Genomic DNA, 25517 nt, shown 5'->3' on the forward strand with positions numbered 1-25517 from the left:
AAATGCCACATCTTTAAACAAATGGATTAATACTTTCACAAAAATACAAGTGGTCTAGTTTGTTCTGTGAATATTAAGCATTTACTCTTTTCTAGATCTGGATTTATGTTTTGGAGTTAGGAAGCATCAAAACATCATTACATTTCAACAAATTTAGGTCAGTCAAACTTTCCATTGTCATATTTGTAGTTAAGAGAGATCAAATGTATGAAATGACAGTGATAGGATGAAGACGCAGTATAATCCAGATTTTTGTTGTTCATTTTGTAAATAAGATCCCTCTTGGAAAGTTGGTTCCAAGTGAAATGTATGCCTTGACTTTAATGCATCCTTAAATCCTTTTGATCTCAATAGCAAAAGGCTAGGGCTCAGTGTTGACTGTTGCCTAGCAACAAATTAAATGTTAGTACATTCTCAATACTTTTTTTCACTTCAGAAACCTGTTTATTAAGGTCAAAGTTAATTAACACTTCTGATAATAACAGAGACCCCTAGTCACCGTTGAGAGCTATTCTTGTAAATGTCATCAGATCAAATATAGGAAATAGGGGCTCTTTGGAAGCTCGCTCACAGCTACTTATCATTTGGCATTGTTTGTATATAATCATCATGAATCATGGAAGGTTTTTTCTTAGGACTGCACTCTAACACGCAATCGACAGTTACTATTATAACATTTGGGTTAGGGCCAAATGAGCAATTCTTCTTTTAGCATTTTTCTATAGATGTAGCATTTCATGTGGTGAGAGTAGGAACAATGAAATCTAACTGAAAAAAAAAAAATACAAAGGAAACTAGAAAGTGGTGTCCCATGGGTAAAATCTATTTTTGAGTGAAAACATCTTTTGTAAGGTCAAATGCATACTTCCGTCCAGGGTCCATCTTTGACCAAGGAACAGTGCACTGAAAGCAACCTTGTTTCCTGGGTCCCTAAAATACAGTTACCACAAACAACTCAGATTTGATCATGGAAAACACCCTTTATTGCTCTTCAGTAATGAGTCAAATGAAGTGTTAAAAAAATCCATTATGTGTCTATGTAGTCTCTGATGAATCATACATACAGAAATATTTTTAAATAATTATTTTCCTATAGAATCAGGCCCAGTATACTGAAATTGATGTAGTGTCTAAAAGCTACCAGATATAACCATAATTTCTGACCTGGTTAATCACAAATGAAAATTGTTAATCACCAAAAAGGATGACAATAAGTAAGGAATAAAATAATGCTAAACTTTAATATTAGAAAAGAGGATGCAGGAAACAATGCATACTGTTTTCCAATTATAGTAAACCCCAAAAGCAAAGTTGAGATTCATGTCTAATTTGAGTCACTAATGTTGAAACTCCCACTAAGTTTGAGGAAAGGCTTACAAGTATCAATTTTTAGATATAAGGAAAAGAAAATATAACAAATAATTTAATATCAAATACTTTCTATATTTATTGCTTATGTTTCTCTTAGAATGTTTTTTCCCTTGAAACAACATATGATCAATGAGCTTGACTAAAGAATGTTAATATCTTATATTCAACAATTCACTACTTCCTTCACCAAAAATAATAAGGATCCATCACTCTGAACAAGCATAGAACCTAACATATTCCTATTAAGTCATTTTCACCTTGAATGTTAAGGTATTTCTCAATATTTAGATGGTTGGCATAATTTGATGTTGTGTAAGTGTTTCCAAAGCCCATGTCCTGACAGCTAGAGCTATACTGTGCTGGCCAGGGGAAAGTGATGGCTACTGAAGAGGAGGTACCTAGTGGTGGGACATTAGACCTCTTGAGGGAACTGCCTGAATTCTCAGGAACTGAAATGGGCTGTTTCCACAGACCCCTCGGCAGTTCTCGGGTATGGACCACTGCAAGTGACTGTGCCTGGCCCCACACAACTCTCCAGCATTCTGTGCAGTGCAGTAATTACATGCCACCTCCTGTTCCTACAGCTGCCATCCAGCCAAGGTCAAGGAGTCCAGGAGGAGACGCACAAGAACCTTGAATATCTGATACATGCAGTAGGCTCATTATTCAAATCAGATGTGTTTGTACGGTTTCAGCTATCCAAAATCATTCTTGGGCCGGCCAAATAGCTCAGTGAATTGAAGCACCCGCAAGCAGGCACAGGGACAGGGGATTCAATCCCTAGGCTTGCTGTACCGGTCCCACCCCCAAGGCACCCTGAGATGGAGATTGAGATTGGGTGTGGTGGCACCTGCCTGTAATCCCAGCATTTGGGAGGCTGCAAACAGAAGAATTACTACAAGTCTGATCTACTAGTGAGACCCTGAACATACTGTAGACTCTTCCCTAAAAATAAAAATAAATAAAAGAAATCATTCTGGGCTAAAGGTTATTAGTGGATTAGACTAGACTACAGGGGGGATTCTTAAACCACAGAGTGTGTTGGGACATGCCTGCAATCCAAGCACTGGGGAGGTGGAGGTAGGAGAGTTGTCACTAGTTCAAGGCCAGCCTGGGGTACATGGTGAGTTCAAGGTCAGTCTGAACTACGTAGTGAAATTCTGTTTCAGAAAGAGCATAATTAATGGTTTCAAAGAATAAATTTCCATTCAAAACATGAAGAATACATCCCAAATGAGATAAGTCACTTATGATGCGATACTATCCTTTTGGTTCTAACTAAGAAAATACATGACACAAACAAATATGCATTTTGATGACTACTAAAACATTCACAGCATTTTACCTTTAAAAAGCAAATACCTAAAACCCTTAAATGAAAAAAAAAATGCGTATTACCTTTTATTTCATGTTGGCTTGCTTCTCGTCTCCGTTCTAGTTCTTTTCTATCATAATTCAACCTTTTTAAACACATAATTCCATACTGTAAACTTGTTCTGTTTTGTATAAAGACAAAGAAATAGGTAACATTTATACAGCAGGTAAAGAAGATTTTTAAATGAAGGTAGTCATCACTGTGTACTGCCTCTTAAAGCTTCAGCTTAATAAAGTACAGATGCAATTCAATTTGTCAGTATCAGAAGGAAACACATTCGTAATTATTCCAAGCACAATATGTTTCTAAAAAGTAAGAAACCTACTTGCAATAAAGAAAAAGATAAGTTTTTGAAGGTGATTTGTCATTCACTTTTCTGTCTTTGTCTTCCATTCAGCCATTTTTGCATAATGTGCTACCACATTAATATTTTCTTCAGTTGAAAATATTTTAAAGGGCTGGGGAGATGGCTCAGTAGAATAAGCACTTGCCTGGCAAGTGCAAAGGCCTGAGTTCAATCTCCGGTAAAAAAAAAAAAAAAAAAAAAAAAAGAAAGAAAGAAAATAAATTAGAGTCCCTTTATACATATAAAGAATTATAGAAAATGGAGACTTTCCCTTAAACTAATGAGAATAATAACAAAAGATGAGTACACGATGTGTTACAGAACAAAGACTACAATGAATAGTCAACACCTCTGAAGCAGAAGGACACGAAAAACAGAAGTCTGCCAGTCATGAAAATATGTGGGAAGTGTCCTGTGGGAGAGAAGAAAACAGACCAGTCCTGCAAAGATCAAGCAGTAGAAAGGTTTAAGCAAGAAAGTGGAGTTTCAGCAGCCAGGGCTCAGCAGTCTTAGCGCATGTCTGGCAAGTGCAAGATCCACAGTTCGATCCCTGGTACTGCATGCTGTGCTGACCCTGGTACCCAGGCTTGCAGTGCAGGTCTCGAAACTGGGCGTGGTGGTGCATGCCTGTAATCCCGGCCCTGGGGAGGCTCAGACAGGTGGATTACCATGAGTCTGAGCTGCATAGCAAGACCCTGTACCAAATAAATGCATAAATAAAAATTGAAAGAGAAAACAGAGCATCATGAATACAGGGTTACAGCAGAATTTCAAAGGCGTGAGGGCTGAGAGACACTTTCCCAAGTTGAAATCATGGTAGGAAGTAAGTAGGAGCAGAATTCTATACAGAGAACAGGGAACTGTTCATGAAAGTCTTGCATTTCATGTGTGAAATCAACCAGCATGATTGAGAATTAGTGGATAGTTTTCAGAGGAAGAAAGAATAATAAGGGTTTTTCTTTGAGGGGAATAATGTTAAGAAAAATGACATGGGTACCACATAATCCTTAGATACTGGGAAACCTCTGACAATGTCACAAGCATGAGTATGAAAAGAAACATCGTGGAGAGAAAAAATGAGAAAATAAGTGTTATTAATTATAAAGTCTGTGATGAGTGTGATAGGAAAAAAAAAGAATCTTTTGTTTGAAGAGTAAAGGTCAACATTATTTTCATTAATTGGTTACAATGTGTGTAGCAATGTGTACAAATTTAGACACCAACTGTCAGGCTACACTTAAATGCTGGGTGGATTTCTAAGTTCTTCACTGTAGTAAGAAAACGCTGAACCAAGTATTTCAATGTCACAGAGAGAGATAAGGGAGAGACAGGAGGGAAGGGGTGTGTAGAGTTTGCATTAAGCAGGTAAATGTAAGCCAAACTGAGCATTCCTCAAATTCCTGCACTGAAATTCGAAGTCTGGGTGCCTGAAAGCTTGACTGCATTTAAAGAAGTGAATAAATGAAACAGTTACGGCTGGGCCTGCTCTAATATGACTGAATGTCCATACAAGAAGAGGGACTTTGGACAAGGACATGAGGGATGCCCTTTTGCAGAAGAAAGAACACACGTGAACACATAGAGAAGGTACCATCATCCTGAGAAGAGGAGCAGCTTCAGAAAAGAACAAATATGATGATCCCTTTATCTTTAATTTATAGCTATCGAACAGAGAGTCTAAAGATACTGGGCTATAACACAGCACTTGTGATAAAATATTGTAAGCTCCTTTTTGTACCTGACACCTACTAGAGAATTTGAGAAAAAGAAATTATGTTTTATTTACCTGTGTCCTCACAACTGTTTAGCAACACATGCAAATAGATTTTTGAAAATTAATATACAAATAATAGTTCTAAAAGTTGCATTTAATAATAAGTAAAAACATATTCTTTATAGAATAATTCCTTCTAATTTTTTGTAGCACATCCTTAAATCATATAATTTGCAACTATGTGTATTTATAGGACTAAAAGTACAAGTATCTTATTGTTCATAATCAGTTTTCTAGGGGCTGGGGAGATGGCTCAGTAGAATAAGCACTTGTCTGGCAAATGCAAGGGTCTTAGTTCAATCCTAGGTTCCACTAAAAAAAAAAGACTACATAATCAATTTTCTAATATAAATATACAGATTTATAAAATTAAAAACATGATATTCCCTAAAATCCAGCTAAAAAGCTAAACCCATGCTCCATGAGAATACAGTTCTACACAGGTAGTTTCATCAGCACAGATTTTGTATTCCCTAAACACCTAGTCTTATTCTTAGTAAAACATACAATATCTACTGTTTCACTTTATTAATTGGCAAGCACCTACCGATGGAAACTATCCACCATTTTTAAGTGAACCCGAAGGTCTTTCTTGGTGAGGTGATCTAACATTCTTGCGTCCACCAAGCATTCCATGAAGTAGCTTCTGTACTGAGGTAACCCCAGGCTGGGAAGCCACTCATTTCCGATCCATTCATGGTTCATATCTCCATAAGCCAGAGTCTGTAGAAAAACCGGACACTAGAATTGTTTTATAGCAGCCGAGTTTCTTAGCCAATGATTTGAGATGGTAATTGGAAGACATTATGCCTTAATATTAATATAACTAATATTTAATCTCTCTCTGTTTATCTATCTAAAGCAAAATAGTATTTAACCTGTAAATATTTTATTTGCTTTGGTACAAAATAGAACTTTAAACATATCCATAAAAATAGTTATCGTTAGAAAATATTTTACTTCTCACTTTGCATTCTAAAAGGAATTACATTTTATCCAAACATTTATTTTATTAGTAATAAAATTAAAGTTAGAAGCATATTATCAACTTTGAATTTAAGATTCTTCATTTTAACGGACTTATTTTTTATTTATAATCTGTAAACAATACGTCACCATTTCCTGCTCTTCAGTGTCACCACTGTATTGCTAAAGCATAATAAGTATAATAGCAAACGTGGATGCGCAATAGAAATCGCAGTAAGCAACTACTGAAAGGACCAATACGGTTAGACAGAATGCTGAAGCATTGTATCAAAACTACTGTTTTCTAGAAGATCATGTAACCACCCTTCTCTAAAGATCATTGGAAAAAATCAAAGTTTTTTCCTAGAAATCAACCAATTTAGACTACACTTAAATGTAGGGCACGATTAAAAAAAAACCCTGACAGATAAACTAATTCTTTGAAAACATTCATGTTTATTGAAAGTTAGAAGTTGTCTCCTAGGGCTGCCTTAGGAAATGGAAATGGCTTTTGGTGTGTGGTCTGTGGTACTGACCGCCATCCTTCTAATCCACATCATCATAGACTTTTAGGACAGTTAGCCACAAGGAACTCCAAAGCAATAGTTATTTAAAGACATTTTCTCCTATATTCAACTTGAGTGATTCTTGACGAAATATACTCAAGAATGACTTCAGAAAAATTGGAGTTGCAGGTTACTCTTGGGGGAAGTAAGAACATTCTCTTATGATTTGAGCACAGTTATGAAATGGACAATACGCTGTTTTAAAAGACTTCTGATGTAAGTCTAAAATAATACAGATCTGAGTATACATATTAGCCTAATTATTGAGATGGGGAAGAAACAAATATTATGACTTACAATAGATTCTTAATCTATATCCTCAGAGTCTAAATAATAGTTGTCTTAAAGCGTATGAATTTCCTACCTGGGCCCAGCTTCCTTCCTCAGACTCTTTCTGTGTTAGCAGCATGAAATGATTAATAAAGCAGGTAAATATGAATTAATTTCAAGAAGTGTAGCAAAATTTTTGTAGCAGAAGCAAAATTTTTCATAAAGTATTAATTATGATGTTATCAACAGATTTATAGGTTCTTATATTCAGAATAATCAACTTCTCAGAGCAAGGATGACAATTAGGCAACAATGTAGATTTTAAGTTGCTCAAATTTAAATATATGCCTATATGACATATGGAATTTTCATGATTTTGTGAGTACTTGCTCTGTTTATTGCAAACCTGTGTGTAATAGTACAAATTTCTGATTATATATTTACACCTATATGATAAGGAAATTTTACATAAAGGAAATTAATGAGCTAAAAGTAATGGCTGTATCTAACAAATCATAGTAAGCAAATGGAATTTTAATCATATTTTATTTGCAAATTTTAGATATACATAATGACCACATTCATCATACATAATTTGTACACATACATGACATAACTTGGATTTGTTCCCCAGTCACTACTCTTCAGTAGGAGAAAGGAAGGGAAAAGGAGAGAAGGAAAATGTTAAAAAGGGAAAGATGGAAAGAGAGAGAGAGAGAGAGAGAGAGAGAGAGAGAGAGAGAGAGAGAGAGAGAGAGAGAGAGAAACATGGGATCAAATAGAATTTGATAATAACCAATAGAGCAACTACAATGAAAGTAATAAAACTAAATTTAAAAGAAAATTAGTTTCTTAAAATTGTATTTGTGAATGCCAAATGAACAGAACAATTTTTTTTGGTCAAGCTCTGTATCCAAGATGGTACTGCACAGAAACTATACAATGATTTTTTTTAAAAAAGGTTTACATTATTTTTTAATTATTCTACAACATTTCATTTGGCTTATTAATATGTACCTATGAATTTGCTCAATTGTTAGAAATTTCCATCATGGCAAAGTGAATGGAAAAGTATTAAATTGCTGACTATTGCCCATATATTGCAATGATGTTTACTGCAGTACAAAAATCTAGCACTTAAAGATGGCAAGAAAGTAAATTAAAACTGTAATAAATACTAATTATCCTTGCATGAACTGTATGAACATATTCCATTTCTTATTTCTCTAGTCTACAGAGAGTGAATTCGATTTTTCACTCAAACAACAGTGAAATAGCTTTCTTTCAAGTTAAATAAAACCATGAAGACTAACCGTTTTGGCCGGAGCTGCAAGATTTTCCATTTCTTCATGCGTCACCCAAACGTTGCCTGAAGGCTAGTGAGGAGCCCAGGAAGAAGCAGTGGAGTCCCAGGAGGCAGCAGGGTAAAGAGAAAGGCAGTGCTGTGTGAGTCCGGCCCCATCAGAGCTCACCACAGTGCCCTGCTGGACAGCATGCACGGGACAGCAGGCAGGCTTGCTCAGGGCTCCCTTCCTCTTCTACTCAAAAGGATCAAATAGGCAGAGACATGCTGAGAAGCTCATGGGGAAAGCTCTAGCCTTAAAAGTACGCGTCTGTAACCATAAAAACCATTAGGAAAAGGGGATGATCAAAATTTGCAGTTCAAAGTTATGCGACTATTACTTTTGGAATGTGAAAGAGTAATTGCAGAGGAAAGGAATTGTATTTTTTACTTAGCAAAAGGTGGTGCTCTACTACATTGTTAGCTAATTTTCACTCACAAAATTTGGATTCATAGTCGCCACTGGAAAGAGAAAAATGACTGCAAATACAAAGTTGTAAGCACCATCATAACTTGTCTACAATCATATTATCAACTTTTTTCAAATACTTTCTTCTGTTTGCCATTAGGCAAATATTGTGCTGTTGTATATTTATAGAGAGAAAGGGAAAAGTGAGACTTTTTACTTAATCACAACTATATTACATCTTTACTAAATACTACCAATATGTAAAACCCACACATTTTCTTTTTCTTCAGCAGTATCCTGTTACCAAGAAGAGAATAGTGTAAAAGGAAATTTTCTCTATCCTATCATGGAGTTCTCTTTGCTTTCTAGGTAGACCTATCCCCATGGTTGCTTCTATATAGTAAAAGTTAAACAATTACTAATCCAAGATCTATTTCACAAATATAAATCAGGTATATTATACTGACCATTGGAAACCACTTTTCACTAAATTCTAGGTTTTTCACTTGGAAATCTTTATGATAATGAAAGGGTATATTAATGAAATATATTAATGAAATTTACACTCTATATGTTGTTATTTGTTTTAGAGTTGAAAGCAGCAAAAGAGATGCCTAAATATCATAACTCAGCACTATAATGCACCCAAGATTTTCCTAAAATTTACATAATGTCATGCTTGACTGTCTTTAAATAATATAATCCAATATAATTTAAAAAGTATATATAAACCAAATTGATAAGTATAATTTTATGAAAGTGCAATCTTGTATAAATGGCATATATACATGTATATCATACACACAATAAATAATATATACATATATATTTAGGATAATACAAGTATATATGGCAAAGACAATTCAGCAATAAAGATTCATAATTAAAAGTAAATCATAAAAGTTCCAAACATAAGTATACATGTATCATTCTCTTTTTTAGAAGTATGACTACATTCAAAATTTTTCTTTTAAGATAAATCTACATTCACTCTTGTACAAAATAAAAGAACCACTCATACCATTAAAAACTTGCCTATTCTATTTTCAGATTTTTGGAATGGAGTTCATTATAAACAGAAAGCTCCATATAAACAGACAAAACATTAAATCATTTGGAAGAACTTGGTTTTATTTCATATCATATTAAAAGGCACTGTTCAGTCATCTCATTCTATTAACATAGCACTTAGCCTGAGTGGCTTTCTTTTCAAAGTGAATTTCAATGATGATTATTTGAGATAAAATTAATGTAAATTGGTCCGGTTTTACACTCATTTCTGTAGTTAATACCATGATTCTGAATCTGAATTATAAAGATCTTCCTTCTGAGCTAAGAATCTGGCTCAGACTATCTCATAGCAGAATATACACATGTATAATCTTTGACACAGATTGACACAGACTTCTGATCTTTAAAGCCTGTGTCTGTCATGTTTATGTCTTGTTCCTGAGATGGGTAAGAGGCTGTTTTATGCATAATTTCTTCTTGCAAAATGAACGTATATCCAGGGCAATTCGCCGAAGTATGTGTGGCACAGTCTCAAAAGTTGTACTTTGTTAACCTTTGAGGTTTACTTTTATTTGTGAGCTTCGCCTGTGCTATTATGCAAAGTAAACCATCAAATACCTGTGCAACCCAAAAGTAGATATTTGTTGAGGCTTAATAAGCATACCTATGAGCAAACCCACATGTTGTAAGTGAATCATTCAATACGATTGCTTGCTTTCCATTACCAATTAATAATTTTTATCTGGTTATGTCATGAAGGACTGTTTTAGAGCATGAGAAAAGACCACCCTAAGAGTATAGCTAATACAACACAACACAATACAACACAATACAATACAGTACAATAGACAACATAGAGACGATGATGCCTTGGGGCCAAAGAGGAGTGAAATATAAAAATGTAGGTTGGAAAAGCATAAAGGACAATATCAAATTTAGCTTGGTCTTTGGAGAGCCCCATCATTACATCACCTACTCATTGTCCTACTTGGACAGCACAAGTTAGTAGTCATTTTTTGACTAATACCTAAGTGCATTAGTCAAATACACAAATGATTCACAAAATTGTAATTGCAATTACCAAATTACCATCAAGTGGCTTGAATTTTAACAGTGCCACTTTTAGTAGCTACTATGAGACACTTCCTAATCTTTTCTAAATTTCAGATTCTATATCTTACATAGAACTAAAAGTTCATAATTAACACTAGAAAAATACTGAGAATTGGAAATTATTTCTTAGAATGTCTGAACACAGGACTTGGCTCAAAATGAGAAACGAATGAAATACCAGGAAGATAAATTTAAGGAAGTTTTGACTTTCAGTATTGTGCAGACACAGGTTTGGCTGTGACAGTGAGAACTTCATCAAGTTGTGTGTTGGAGATGCCTTGCTTCTCTCCTCCAGGTCAGGATGGAGTGATATTCTGGAAAGTATTGTCCAATAAAAACTTAGAGGAAACTGTAAAGGATGTTACAGTTCATATCCCCTTATCTATTACAGTGGTACCACAGTTCACGACCTGAATTTCTACCAGGTCTGTGGTTGAAAACCAAATTAGATTTCCCCACAAGGTCACCATTGAGTCTAACCATTGAATTTGATTCTGTTCTTGTCCAACTCAGTTTGAGACCAGAATTATGGAAAGAATTAATTTTGCAAACTGAGGTTCCACTGTGAATCACACTGAAGGAGTTATGAAAGAAAAATAATTATTAAAATAAGTTTAAGAAGCAACTCATGAAAATTGATAAGGAGAAATAATTAGTTCTCTTGCCAAAGACACAAGACAAGTAAATGAGCCAGACCTCAGAATATTCCTAGATCTTACCCCTTAAGTAACCTCTGATATTACTTAGGTCACTCTGAAGTATCATTTACTTTATAGTTAAATTGCAAAGTAAAGTAACTTAAATTTACTTTCCTCAGCCAAATTACCTAGATTCAAATTTCTTTGAAATGGGACTTTTATTTCTCACTGTAAGAGATGGTCTCATCCCAATAAACTGATTTTTATCTAATTATATTTTGCCTTATGTTTGTTAAAGGTAGAGAGTTAGAAGGAGAGTAAAGGACGAACACAAGAGCAGAGCCCACTGAGGAGATGCTACAAAACAGAAGGGAAGCTGCAGCAGTACAGGAACCAGTAGGAGGTAGCTAGTAGCAGCATGAACTCTGAGCAAAGCACATGCAAATGTGACCTTAGATGAATCACTTAATTTCTCTACATCTGTTTTCCCCATCTGAAAAACAGAGAGTAGAAGTTTCTATCTCCTACTGTGGACATGAAGTTGACATGAGTTATGACATTTACCACATTTAGAATGATTGATGATAACATGTTTTAGATATTGGCTATTGCTCTAATTCAGGCAGAAATTTTATTAAGCAATCTCTATTAAAACAAATCTTTAGTTCAATAAAAACTCTTTGTTTCCCTTACACATTGTGCTGACAAATGCTTATTTTAAACCTTCCCTTTCTTCACAAACTACTAACGTGCATAGTAGATTTGTCCTCAAAATTATTATTTCTATTAAATTTGATTTTTTGTGATTAGGTGACTGAAACAAATCATAAGACTAAAAATGAAAGAAATGTTGATCACTTATGAAGATTAAATTGAATTACTTGAAAAGACCTAACAAAGAAATTCTTAAAATATAGTATCAATGGGATACAACATTCTTCAAGTATGAGGAAAATTGTAAAGTGCCAAAATATTTATGCATTCCAGTGGTTTTTTTGAGTCATATTAACATCATATAAAGAAACTAAGACAGAGAAAGTAAATATGCTTAGCAGAAATGTGCTCAAAAAAGTTCTAGATGCCTCGTTCAAATTTAAAAACACTTTAATGTTCACATATTTTTACTGAAGATAAAGTATTTAAAGAATATATTGATCCTTTATGACATCCTTGTTGAATCAAACTTCAACCAACTAAGAATGTTCTCCCTGTCAATTAGGCAAGAAATCGTCCACTGTAGCAGTAGCTTGGAAGCGAGAAGAAAGAAAACTAGAAGACGAAGGATGGCCTGAGGGTATAACAAAGGTGATCTTTAGATTTTCCTGTTGGAAAATGGTCCATTCCATTAGACAAGAAATGAGGCAAAATCAGACTGAAGTGTGGGTGAGTTAAGAAAGACTGAAGTTAGCAAAAAAAAAAAAAAAGCCAAACAAACAAAACGAACAAACAGAAAAAAACACACCTGATTTTCCAGTGTCACTTTTCAGGACCTGGGTATGAACAAAGGCCATCTTGCTAAGAAACTCAAACTCATATTTTAATACACAGACAACAGTGATAACAAAAAAAAAATTCTCATTTTTTCTAACTCATAGTGTTCTGAGAGATATGATAACATTAAACAAACAAACCAAAAAAACCACTGCATTTGTATTGTCTAAGTACAAATCCTAAAATGTAGATTTGTGTGTATGGTGTGTGGTATGTGTGTGTGGGGGGGTGGTACTAGGGATTGAACCCAGGGCTTTCAGGCTAAGCTACAGCCCAAAATCTTTTTTATTTTTATATTTTTGGAAACAGGGTCTGACTAAGTCAGTAAATTCTCCAGGCCAGACACAAAGTTATTTACAATCCTCCCACCTCAGACTGCCAGAGGCCGGGGATTATAAGCTGCACTCCCACACCCAGCAGGAACACAGTGAATCTGTCACCATGGAAGCCTTTTTCACATTATTGTTTCTGATATTAAGTTAGAGACAAAATTATAAAAGGACTAGGACTTATGATTAAAAGTGAACAGATTTTGAAGGAAAGCATTACACAACATTTTTAAAAGATCAAGCTTTGTATAATTTCATAATTACAAAGATTGCTTAAAAATAGTTAAGTGCTGTGTTGTCAGAACATAATCATGTATATTACTTTCTCCTGAGAAGATCTTGATTACATCAGAAAGAAAGGAAACCTTGAGATAAAATCTGCTCTGAAACTTTTAGCTTGAAAAAAAATATACATACTCTCAGCGCTCACTCAAAAGTCTATCCAGATGCTTAGACCTAGGTCTGATATGAATTGCAACTCCACAATTGAAAGCCTATTAAAAGGAGCAGCAAGGTTAATGAAGACTGAGCTAAAAATCTCTTTAGAGTAATTCACACTGAAGTTGAAATGTGAGCTGTCCCAGCTGCTCTGTGGCGTTACACACTGCTGGTTACACAGCATTGCGGGGGGGGGGGGGGGCGGGTTGGGGGTAGAAGGGACTCACAGTTCGCGACGTGGGAGGAGCTGAAGGGCTTGTGAGGGAAACCATCTCCTGGATGGCCAAGCGGAGCTTCAAGCGATGCAGGGGATTGCTGATCCCGATTTCTCTCTGGATCTCAGTGTCCGAGAGAGCAGACATGATGGCACCGCTTTTCACGTTGGCTCGGCAAGCTGCCACGTACCAGGCAGGCATTCCCAGCCAAAGCTGTTGCATAGGGAAAGAAGACATACACAGACGACAATGACAATGATAACAGGAATTAATATTTCAATGTCTTTTACATCCTAAGGACCAGTCTAAGGACCTTACATATATGTGATCTTTTTAGGCCCATGTTCCCATAAGATAAATACCATTATCATTTTCTCCAAAGAAGGTAGGGGATGCACAAAAACAGGAATTATTGTACTCAAAGCACCAGTTATGTGGTAGTAGAACCAATAATATCAATTGAGTTAGTCTGGCTTTCACATTGAATTTTAATAAGCAATATACCTAGTATTTTACTAAGGGTTAAAAATGATAGTTACAAGTCACCAAATTCCCCTTCATATATAAGAAGGGCTAGTAATTCATTGCTTTGATAGGAACATATTTAATGAGGCCTGAGTTTGCCTTTTCAAATAGAAAAGAGAGGGAATTCAAGTTCAATAATTACAGAGTATATATAATTTTTCAGCATACAAAATTGATACTGCCTTGACAAGTACATTAGAGTGGAGAGAAGATGATTTTTTTTTTTTTTAGTATTTAAAATGTTGAAAATAAATAAACAACTAAAGACACCTTTACTGTCCTGTAGTGATTTCCTACCCATCTTCTAAACTATTTGAATTTCCACAATGGTCAGCATTACTCAAGTGCTTGCCGATACATTGTTACCAATGTCACCCACAATTAGACTCTTTATTATTTTTGATGTGGACAAATGATGCGTAAAACATCAGCCTCGTCTTTGCACAATATTCTTCACGGGCTATTCCCCTGCAGAGTGCTAAGAGAGGGGAAAGGCAAGAGCTCCATTCATTGGGCCACTGGGCTCATTCGTCTTGTTTATTCCATTTTATAATTTGAGTCACATTAGGAATCACATTAGGAGCAGTTTCGGTGTGCTCAGGATAGGCTTAATTACCAGCAACTTCACCGCCCATCATTCCCTAGACAGTTCATGGTGGGGAATTTGGGTTTCTTTTTTTACTGAAGGATTTGTTCATTACTTGCTACAATAGCAGCTCCCTGTCAAACTGCAGCTCATTTTGTAGAACTGAAACCTGCACAAAGAACTACAATTCTTAAGGTGTGATATCTTAAGCATTTTGCCTTGTAACTGATTTTTTAAAATAAGGTAATTTTAAAGGCATGTTTGGAAGAAGCAGTTCTATTTGTCAATATGATGACATTTTCCTGACAGATATGCAAAATTTAAATGAAAGATACAGGTTTATTTCTGTCAGTCCAAGAAAAAAAAATGTAGCGTATGTTTTTAGATCTTCCTTTGTAAGTCTATTTTTTAAATCAGACTGACCTTTAATTTTTCTTCATTGATTATTCAACTCTAGGCATAACAAGATCATGAAAGTAGGAGACTTTGTAACCCCAAACCTTTAAAATAGAATGTGTGCCATCGACTCTACCAGGAAAGAAAAGCTTAGATTCTTTTTGCACCAAGACTGGCATATCCTAGCAGCTGCCAGCAGCCCACTTTAAAAAACTGAAGTGAAAGATAGTGGACATTATGGAAAAGATGAATTGGTTAAGCCCCTGTGGTCAAGTATTTTTTTTTATTGGCAGTAGGGATTGAACTCAGGACCTTGTGCTTGCCAGGCAGGCACTTAGCCACTGAGCTATTAATTACCCTGTCAATGTCCATTTCTGCTGCCCTTCATCCTGTTAAAATACTGTTTCTTTTTCCAAGAACATTGTACAGTGGAATAAACACTGACTTTTTCTTTCAATAATTCATACTAACCTTTACTAATTAGTTAAATGAATTAACATATACCAAATCATAAAATACTACTTGTACATGACAAGGAATATATATTTTACTTTAACTGTCTAACCTTATTTGGTCTCTAGACTTTTGAGAATTATGTTCAGGAATTAAATTATAAGAAAAAAACAGTTGTGTAGATTACTAGGTGACATTCTTAGATTATAGAAGCATTAGATACTGAGGGAATGTTTCTCTGAAACCTGCTGGTGAAGAGTAGCACAGGAGAACAGGTGTATCCTTGCAACAAGCAAAAAGTGGCTCAATAATTATTTCTTCTCCTACTCTACTCATGCAGAATTGGAGTTTACAGATGTTTATTTTCATCCCACTGCGTGCCTTTGTCTGCCACAACCACACACACACACACACACACACACACACACACACACACACACACACACACACACAGAGTGCCCAGGTAGAATTACAGTGCTAACACATCCTTACACAAAGCCAATATTTTCTTTTGAGCAATTCTAGGCTACCAGGTAGCTGTGATTTTAGAAAAGTATCTCTGCCTGTCTCTAAAAACCTATAAAATTAGCAGTGATTGATTTGAGAGAACTACTAGAAGTTGTTTGATTTATGTTTACCTCTAGCCAAGCAACCACAGTGGGTCCATCCCACTGGGCAAAAGGCAATCCTTTCCTCCGAGCTTCTTCAAGAAGTTCATGCCTGAAGTGTATAGCAAAGATGATTTGTCAGGTCATATGCAAAAGATATCTGTGGTTATTATTAATGACAGTATTGTAAAATAGCCAACAATCCTTCCTAACGTTTAATAAGATAATTCAGAAAAATGAAATTCCCTCTTCATTTCAGTTCTACATACAAATCATCCAGACTTTATTAAAAATAAGGCAGTCAGAAGTAAAACATTTCTTCATCACTGATTGTGCTAGGAGACTAAAAAGCTGAATTAAAATTATCATCAAATATCCCTTTGGCTCACACATTCATACTCAAACTACATTTCATGGTCCAAATCTGGCAAATTCTATATGTCCTTCTCACTTTCCTTAACTATCTCAGTGGTAGAAAAGCTGCTTAGATAGATAGGAGGTAGATTTGCTCATGTTAGCTCTATTCAGGGTGGGCTTGCTTTTATCCTGTCTTTCTGGTCTCCGGAATCTATTTTAGGAGTTAGTTCAATCTTTCAGTTATAAAACTACAACTCAACATGTTTTGAAGATTTTGAGCCATACCTTTCATAAACTGGATCTTTGATTTAAATAAAGACATCTGCTCCAACATTTAAGAAGTATGCATTTCAAGCACATCGTGCATCATTTATAAAGGAAAAGAATACATAATAGGCCACAAAAGTAGTATCAATAAAGGGCAAAAAATGCAAAGAAAAAGACAACGAGGACTATTAAGACTTGTGGCAAAAGAGAGAACACACCTTCTTAAATTAAAGATTGTATACAATGAAACAAAAGCACTTGGTGCTTGCAGCTCCTAACTGGAACCCCCTAGGGGATTGCTCTGTGCTGGGATCATGTATACCTTCAGTACTGTTGCTCACCCTGATAGCATCACCCCTCACAGAGCGTGAAAGTCTCATCTCATTTGAACTGAGCTCTATTACAAACTGACTTCCACACTAGAAAGCAACGTAACTCACAGAATTCAAAAGCACACATATTTTTAATCACTTCTGGATACATACTCACACAAAATGGCAAACATAATGGTTTTCCTTTTGAATGAGTATCTCTTATGCTTAGGAATGTGTCATTAATCTCATATAAGAACTTCAACTAAAGTATTTGATGCTTTCCTGCTATCAATCAATTAGTTATTCATTGCAGTAGACTACATTTCTACACCAAAATTTATAATCCAAAATGTCTTTCAAAACAAATGTTTGCAATACATGCTACCAATAAAAAATTCATGAGTAACATGGCAAGAAGCAGTGAAATTTTAAGTTATGGTGACTGAAGAGAAACATAAATTACTATTTTAGTTTAAAGATATCATTGGTAAACTTGGTGCATAAACTCTTCAGCACCTGGGAGAGAGGACAGCGACAGTGGTGCCCTGAATCAGAAGTGAAAACTACTGTGGATTCCTCAGCTGATTTGTCTTGTCATCCTCCGTTCCATTAGATTCTCAATGACACCCTTAACTGTAAAACAGTTCTGAATAATGTAGTCACACTGTGACATATATATTTATAGAAAAGGATTGAAAGATCAAAACAAACAGTTATTAAGTACTTAATGAGCACGAGTTGGGAACCTCAGACCTGTGTTTGGTGCAGAAAAGAGAGACATAACACCAAATTTCTAGGAGAGTCCTTGTTACACAGACAAAGCAAATGCAAGAAAGTGCCCAAAATTATACAGTACATAATTAACGACTTAAAATTAGGGATGATTGTTACTACTATGAGGATTTAGGTTATTATTACCTTGGCTAAGGACAATGGAAACAATTGATGTTTTGTAGCAAGTGAATTAGTTTTGAAGGGTAAATACAAAAGACATGGAGATAGCACTGGAATCAGGATAAGTAGGAATGGTGAAGAGACAGGCAAAAATGAAATGTAAAGTGTGTGCAAGAAAACAGAAACATCCTTCGCAGAGCCTGAGTATGTAGTGAGGTGGCAGTGTTGTATCAATAGGGACAATAGGATGTTTAGGAATGCATGGAAAGAAGCAAATGCTTTAGCAATTTTTGATACATGTATTAAAAAATGCAAATATATGCACACTGACATCCTAAGAAGTATAGAAGACATTCACAAGTGAACTCCCTGAATTAAACAAAAGACATTTTCAATTTTAGAATACTTTCATTTGAAACTTCTGACTAGAGTCTAAATAAAAAATGTACTGAGAATCCAAAGTGGTTCTCTTAAATATGTCGATGATGTGAATTCTCTCCCTGTAACTCTCAGATCACTACCTGTCTTACTGAGAATACAAGCCAAAGCTGCTCTGCTATGAGGGCCCACTCTACCCTCTTCATTTATCTGACTCAATCTCTATCTCATTCAGAAACACAGGCTTTCCTGTAATTCTCTGGAAGCAGTCTAAGTCTCTTTTGGCCCCAGGCTCTTTGCATTTACTGTTTCTTCTCTTTAGAAAGTGTCTGCATGGCCCATTTCCTCATCTACTTCAAGTCTTCACTCAAACGTTATCTCCCCATGTCTTCCCAACCTCCTGCAACCTCCCAAGCACTTCCTAGGTCCCTGCTTTGCTTTATATTATATAAACATAAAATATTATTAATTACTCAGTCTGTATTCTACCAATGGGACATAAAGTTGAGGATGATCAGTGTTTTCATATATTCTCTTCAGAGATGAATTTGAAATGTAGTTCAAAGTCAGGCATGGAAGAGGCACTCAGCAAATATTTGTGAGTGTTGAGCAACATGTCCTCAGTGTTTTACAGTCAGGTGCTTCTTGTTTCAGTAAATTGAGTTTCATGTTACCTTAGTTTTATTTATATAAACTTTCCATAGCTCAAACACTTTTGGTTATTTGACCTAACCATCATGTTCAAATTTTTTAGATTTCAAGTAACAATAGTTTTTCTTGTATCCAATCTCCCTTTTGGTGCTTGTTTTTACTTCTCAGAATGTCCCTGGTTATTGCTCATCACAAAATGTGTGGTCTGATTTGAGATCACAGGTGAGAACTTGTTTCAGGGGCAATCCAATGTGTTTAAGTAATTCTATTCTTTTTATAAAAATGAATATTAATCAAGCAAGTAGAAATGAGAGAGCAAACTGATTCACCATAAAACTTTCTTTGCTTGGTCACCACTCTCATAAACATAATATCCTTAGTGACAGAAGTCAAAGTAATCAAAGAAGGGACCCCAGGTTCAATGGACTGTGCTCTGTGGATTCCCACAACTAGGGCTGATGTCAAGCAAAGCTTTTACATGACACTAACAAGACCTTGGGAAGATAGCCAGAATGGAAGTGGGTGGCTGTGTTTATACCAGGAGTGAGTACTATGTAAGACTAAGCCTCAGTATGCATTGCCTTAGCACAAAGGAAGGACTGACTATGTAAAAAAGAGATTGGGGCATGTTAGCCTCTGAGAAAAGGAATTGTAGCAAAATAGAGTTTTAGCGACATCTTAATAGTCAGAAATCACTGGGCTTAATTTCTGATGATCTTCTAACAGTTTATTAAAGGTAGCGTTAATTTTATGGGTCATGGTTATTTTCATCAGAAATTTGGAATTACTGTCAGACAAATGTGACTGTACTCCTCTGGAATTACTAAAGGGAAGACTTATTGGGCCCACATAATTTTTGATGTATTGGTGTTAGCTGTTTGACAGTTCCATATATGGAGTGGTATTTGGTCTGGGAAGCATTTGCTTTTACTTGACATTTAACTTTTCAAAATTGAAGAAACAGTTCTTTCAAAATGAACCATGATCACTTCCTCCAGAAGGAAGTTGATTCTGAAAACCATATTTTTGTATTCAGGATTGAAGAGAAATAATTTCTTTATTAAAAGATCATCTAATTAATATTTTATCAACCATGTTTTCCAGAAAAAGATCACTACGTATCACTATTGTCATGCACACGAATCTTCCTTTCAGTACAAGGTCTACATAGTCTTACTACACAGACCAGACTTGTCGCCTCTTTCAGCCTCACAAACACGGGGATCACAGGCATGTCACCACAGGGGCGGGGCCCGCATGGCAGACCAGGGATCGCTTAGAGCTAGCTGGTCGACGCTTACTAATTTTCATTTTAAGATTTAGACTACAGTTTCTTCCATTATTTCAGGGAAGGGTCTACCGGGTGTTCAGGGTCTCAGTACTAGACCGGACTCGTAGTGATCCACCTGTTTACAGCCTCCCAAGAGCTGAGAGTGCCACCACGTCCAGTCTTAATTGCCGCCTCCGCGCACCCCGGCGATGGGTTCAGCACAGCAAGCAAGGTGACTGAACCCCGGCATCTGTGCCTGCTTGCAGGTGCTTTAATCCGCTGAGCTATTTGGCCTGCCCTTAGACTATAGTTTCAAAAACATCAGTAGCACTTCCTTTGAAAGGAAGTGGCAGGCACGTAGTTGTCATTACTCGTGTGAAAACTGAAAAAAGAAGTAGACTAATTGTCAGGGGAGATCATTTCCTGAATCATTACCTGTTTTCAAGAAACACATTGTTATCTGCACTAAAGAATGTTAATGTCTCTGAAAAGCCTCAGTTTCCATTTGGCAGATGTCTGAGTTACTATGAAAAAAAAGTGATGTGTTAGGAAGACCCAACACTCATGGAGGACTATGGTCTGCAAGGGTTTGATTGCTCTTATGCAATCAGGCAGAAGAAACTTGTGCTTATTATGCCTACTCTAAGGCCTGGAACAAAGAGTGGGAACCATAGAAATGAAAACATGCAAGGATTTCTAGTAAAGGGATCAAGACTATCCATTAAATGTCAAATAAAACTAGAGCACTTGCCAGTGCTGTGATTTCTGACCCCCAATTCACATTAAGTGGGTAAAAATTTGCTTCAATGACCTAGTTCAAATGGAAATGCTGGCTTATTAATTAATTAATTTATTTATTTATTTATTTTAGATTTTGTACCTTCAACTTCTGTAGCTGTGACTTAAGTAACTTAATTGGAGGAGAATGAGGAGAGTTCTAGCTTCTTTTCTTATACTACAAACTATGTATCAACTGTACTTAAGCATTGAGCAAAGCCTGCTAAAGTCAGCCTCCCTCCAACCTCTTCCTTCCTTTCTTCTTTCCTTCTTTCCTCCTTCCCTTCCTTCCTTACTTTTTTCCTCTCTCCCTTGCTTTCTCCTACTCTATCTTTTTCCCTCCTGCTTCTCTTGGCCCTGGAAATCTAACCTAAGGTCTCACATATACTAAAAATTGCTCTGCCACTGAACTTAACCTCTTTTCCCAGTGTTTCTTTTTTAAACCACCATGTCCTGGCCCCTGAGGCAACATGTTTTATTTTCTTTTACAATATTCCCAATATAAAACAACCATTCCATCTGTGTCTTTAGTATTTTCTTGAATTTGGTGGTGTATAAGAAGCAGGGCCTTTGTGTACCTTCTGACTAGCCAAGTTGGTCAGTTGTTGTGTTTTATAGAGCTGATCTATGCCACATCTTGTTTTCAACAAACAGAACAAAGCCAACTGAATCGCTGATCTCGAAGATCATGCCACGGAGGCAGAAAGATTTGTCTACAAACATACAAATGAAAAAAACAGTGTGAGGCCTGGACATGCAATTCGCAGAAAGTAAAACACAGGAATGTAGTAAGATTGCAGGTGACAGGAGCTGTACAGATAACCTGACTGACAGTGTCCTGGGAAGATCTCTTTGAAGGGACCATGTCTGAGTGATATTTGTGTGTTACAAAGGGGTTGGCAACAAGAGCCGCGTGTAGTGGCTTTCATGTCTCCCATTGTGCATAGTGACTTAGATGCTTCATCTAAAATTACTGAATGAAAGGCAAAGTGAACTAAATGTATCAATTAATTGCACAAATTCTTAAAATATTTAAATGGGAAAATTTACTTTCATTTGAAGTATTCTTTGTGTCTAGACATTATGGTGAATTTGTAGTGTTGCATTCGTTGAACACTGTCTTCTAAAAGTAAGCATTGTTTTTTCTGCATTTACCTGTTTTTCTTTCTCTATAATCATAGTTTTGGAGAAAATTATTTGTCTGATTCCTTCATTCTTTACATTGGTCACCCCATGAATGAAATAATTGACACTATCCTGTTTTAACAATGTGTTAAATTATTTACTGGACAATTCTTTGTAGAAGTAGTTCTTTCTTTCTTCTTTCTTTCTTTCTTTCTTTCTTTCTTTCTTTCTTTCTTTCTTTCTTTCTTTCTTTCTTTCTTTCTTTCTTTCTTTTTTCTTTCTGTTTCTCTTTTTTGAGGTACCAGGGATTGAACTTAGGACCCTGCACTTACCAGCCAAGCACTTATTCTACTGAACTGTCTCCCTGGGCCCTTGTAGAAGTAGTTTCTGGTTTGCCAGTGGTAACATTTGAATTTGTTAGTGTAGTTGCAACAATGCAAAAGTCATTAACTCTGCATATATCACAGTTCCAGTAATGTAATCTCACAATACTCCTTCCAATGTGGGTAGTTTTTTCTATCAGGGAAAACAGATCTTATTCTCAGACCAAGACCACTTCTTTTGAGTGCTATTTTTTGGCCTGCCAAATTGTGTTCTGACTCTCTGAGTACTACACAGTGCCATTCCTTTGTCACTCAAAAGAGCTATTTCACTCACCTTCCATTCAATGTCTGTCAATTTCCCTTTCATGATTTCTACTGCATCTTCTATACCCACTACCACTACATTTTTTTAAATCAATCATTAATCTGACTCTCTCACACAGCTTCTTACACTACCGGTGAAAATTGTTGGCCTGGGAAATAGATTTTACACCACTGTGGTTTAGAGTTTGGTGCCCCAGGTCAAATGGTTCGGTCCTGTGCTCCTCCTTACTTGTGCATCTGTAGAGAAGTCATTTTCTTTCACTGTGCCTCCATTTCTTTGGGGGAGGAATGAAATAAGTGAAGGCACTTTTTTAAAATGTGGAAATTATGTGTAATATGAGGTCTACATTGACATGCACAAAGAAAAGTCAATCTAGTCATAGATCTGTCTCCTTCGTAACACTTCCACGGCTATCCAAATACTTAAGTGTAATTCCCCACCTATGTTAGAAAGACTTTCTTGGTTTAGTCTTGGTGTATCCTTCTAATCATCTTCTCTTGCTTCTAACCATAATTGAAAACTACTTTCACAAATAGTTTGTGCATTATGAATTCTACTTTGTGAGTACACTTTCCACAAAATGTAGAATGATCCCTTTCTTTTTCACCTTTTACAACATTATTAATCACCCATGTTCTGGGTTTCTTTCTATATGAAATATTTTGTGATCGTCTTAGTCCATACTGGTCACAAATATCATTGGTTACAAACATTCATGCACTGTTTAGTGTACAAAGTAGTTAGTTTCTTACTGTCATGCATTGCAATCTTCAGCCTTCTATAAGAAAACAAAGAAACAATAACTTTTTAAAACTTTCTTTGTAATAGGATGGCTGGTCTAGTTTATACAATTGAGATAGAAAAGTTAAATTTGTTGTTATTTGTTTTAGTCACATGGATTTTATGTAACCAAGCTATAATGTCATTTTTTGGTTGAAATATTTATTTTTAGAGCTACAGATTTGCTGTGGCATAGGAAAATATTTAGTTTTTTTATGAAACCAAAATAAATAAGAATAAAGTATAAATTATATGATTTGTCAATTTTAATATATATCTTAACATTTTATCAAAGAATGAATCTTCCTTGCACAAGCCCTAAAGAAAAGGTATGTAACCTCACACTATAATTAATGGTAAAATATTCTTGTTACATTAAAATTCACCCATTTGTGAGATTAAATGATATAAGATCACCTCAAATTACAATCAATAAATGAGCTCATTGTAACTATTATTTCAGAATCTATAGTTTTGATCAACTTTAAGAAAATCAGTATAAACTTGAGAAACTAGTTGAAATTCTGGCCAACAAATCTGAATAAAGTATGCTACCATCTAATTTTTTTAACAGCCACATCTGAAAAACTCACCTTAGTTAGCATAAATATTCTAAATAGAAACATGTCATAAACCCCAATCAGCTTCTTGATTACCTAAATATACATACTTAGCTCCATAAAATTAAGAGTTTCAAATTCAACATTAACAAGTATGGCTTGATTTTGAAAGCAAATTACACCCTAATCTTATATGTGTGCAAGTGTGTAAGTGCCTTATTGCAGCATATTTTCACATGCAGTAAACATATACTGAATAGAAATTCATGACACAATGAAGCGGTGTTTTATATAAACCTTACTAACATATAGGAGGCTACTTAAATTTGAAATCAATTGATTGCATTAAATCTCAAATTCATTTATATTTAAAATGTTTTTTTCACTCCAAACTACACTAAATATGGGGCATAATCTAAGGAAAGAACATTTCATTTTTAAAAAATTTGCATCGAGATTTACATAATTTCCTTACTCAATTTATTTTCAATTTAATCATTTTCAAAACATTAAAGAGGTGTAAACACATACACACAAAGTGATTAAGCAACACAACTGCAAATGCTGTTAGCGAAAACTAGAGAGATTTGAATTACCTTCCATTCAACAATTTCCTTTCTGTCTGTTTTCCCGACTCCCTGCTGGACAGTCATTGAGGATTTACTGGGGAACATAATTACTCAGTTTATGTGGATGCCATTTGTAACAGATTGCTTGGGTGTCTCTTCTAATTTGGTGCTCTGTTACTTAGCTTGGGAGCTTGTATTTTTGCTTTGTGGGGTAAGCAGAAAATTGATCATAATGTCAGCCAGTCACACACCAGTATCTAGAAATAAAGTGAAAAAGGTGGAACACCTCTGTGTTCTTGTCCTAATTCGGGGATTTTGCTCCTCCAACCCTCCCATGTTATCCTCACGAAGTTCATAGCAGCTCCCTAGAACACTGCACCCTCCTGAGCACTCTGAGTGGTTATTCCACAGAAACAATGTCGGGCTTAAAGCATTTAAATTCTGAGAGCTGATGCAAGACAACAAGGAATCCAATTCAGAATGAAAGCAATTATGTTAGTTTTCTACAGTTCACTAATCACAATGAAGAATTCTTTTGTTTTCCAATATTACGTTCAATAATGAGTGGATAAGTAAAGTTCTATTTCTTAGATTTATCTTCCTGTAGAACTTAGAAGTCTCTTAATGAATGGAATGATTTGTTCTATTGGTGTTTGTAAATAGGATCACAAGTCCGCATCTTGTACAGCAATTAACCACTAAGAA

General features: G+C 35.6%; 1 protein-coding gene across 1 annotated transcript in view; it reads right to left on the reverse strand.

Moving 5' to 3' along the window:
* Nucleotides 1-25517, reverse strand: part of Ppfia2 (PTPRF interacting protein alpha 2) — a 536445-nt gene that overhangs the window by 14874 nt on the left and 496054 nt on the right. The window contains exons 20-25 of the mRNA XM_023717819.1: nucleotides 16253-16334; nucleotides 13667-13867; nucleotides 7982-8044; nucleotides 6763-6792; nucleotides 5414-5589; nucleotides 2770-2867 (exon numbers count right to left, since the gene is read on the reverse strand). Of these exons, the coding sequence (XP_023573587.1) occupies nucleotides 2770-2867; nucleotides 5414-5589; nucleotides 6763-6792; nucleotides 7982-8044; nucleotides 13667-13867; nucleotides 16253-16334 (650 nt within the window). The remainder of the gene's footprint in view (nucleotides 1-2769; nucleotides 2868-5413; nucleotides 5590-6762; nucleotides 6793-7981; nucleotides 8045-13666; nucleotides 13868-16252; nucleotides 16335-25517) is intronic.

This window comes from Octodon degus, unplaced genomic scaffold (genome assembly GCF_000260255.1).
Source record: "Octodon degus isolate 3935 unplaced genomic scaffold, OctDeg1.0 scaffold00004, whole genome shotgun sequence".
NCBI classification, from domain to species: Eukaryota; Metazoa; Chordata; class Mammalia; order Rodentia; family Octodontidae; genus Octodon; species Octodon degus.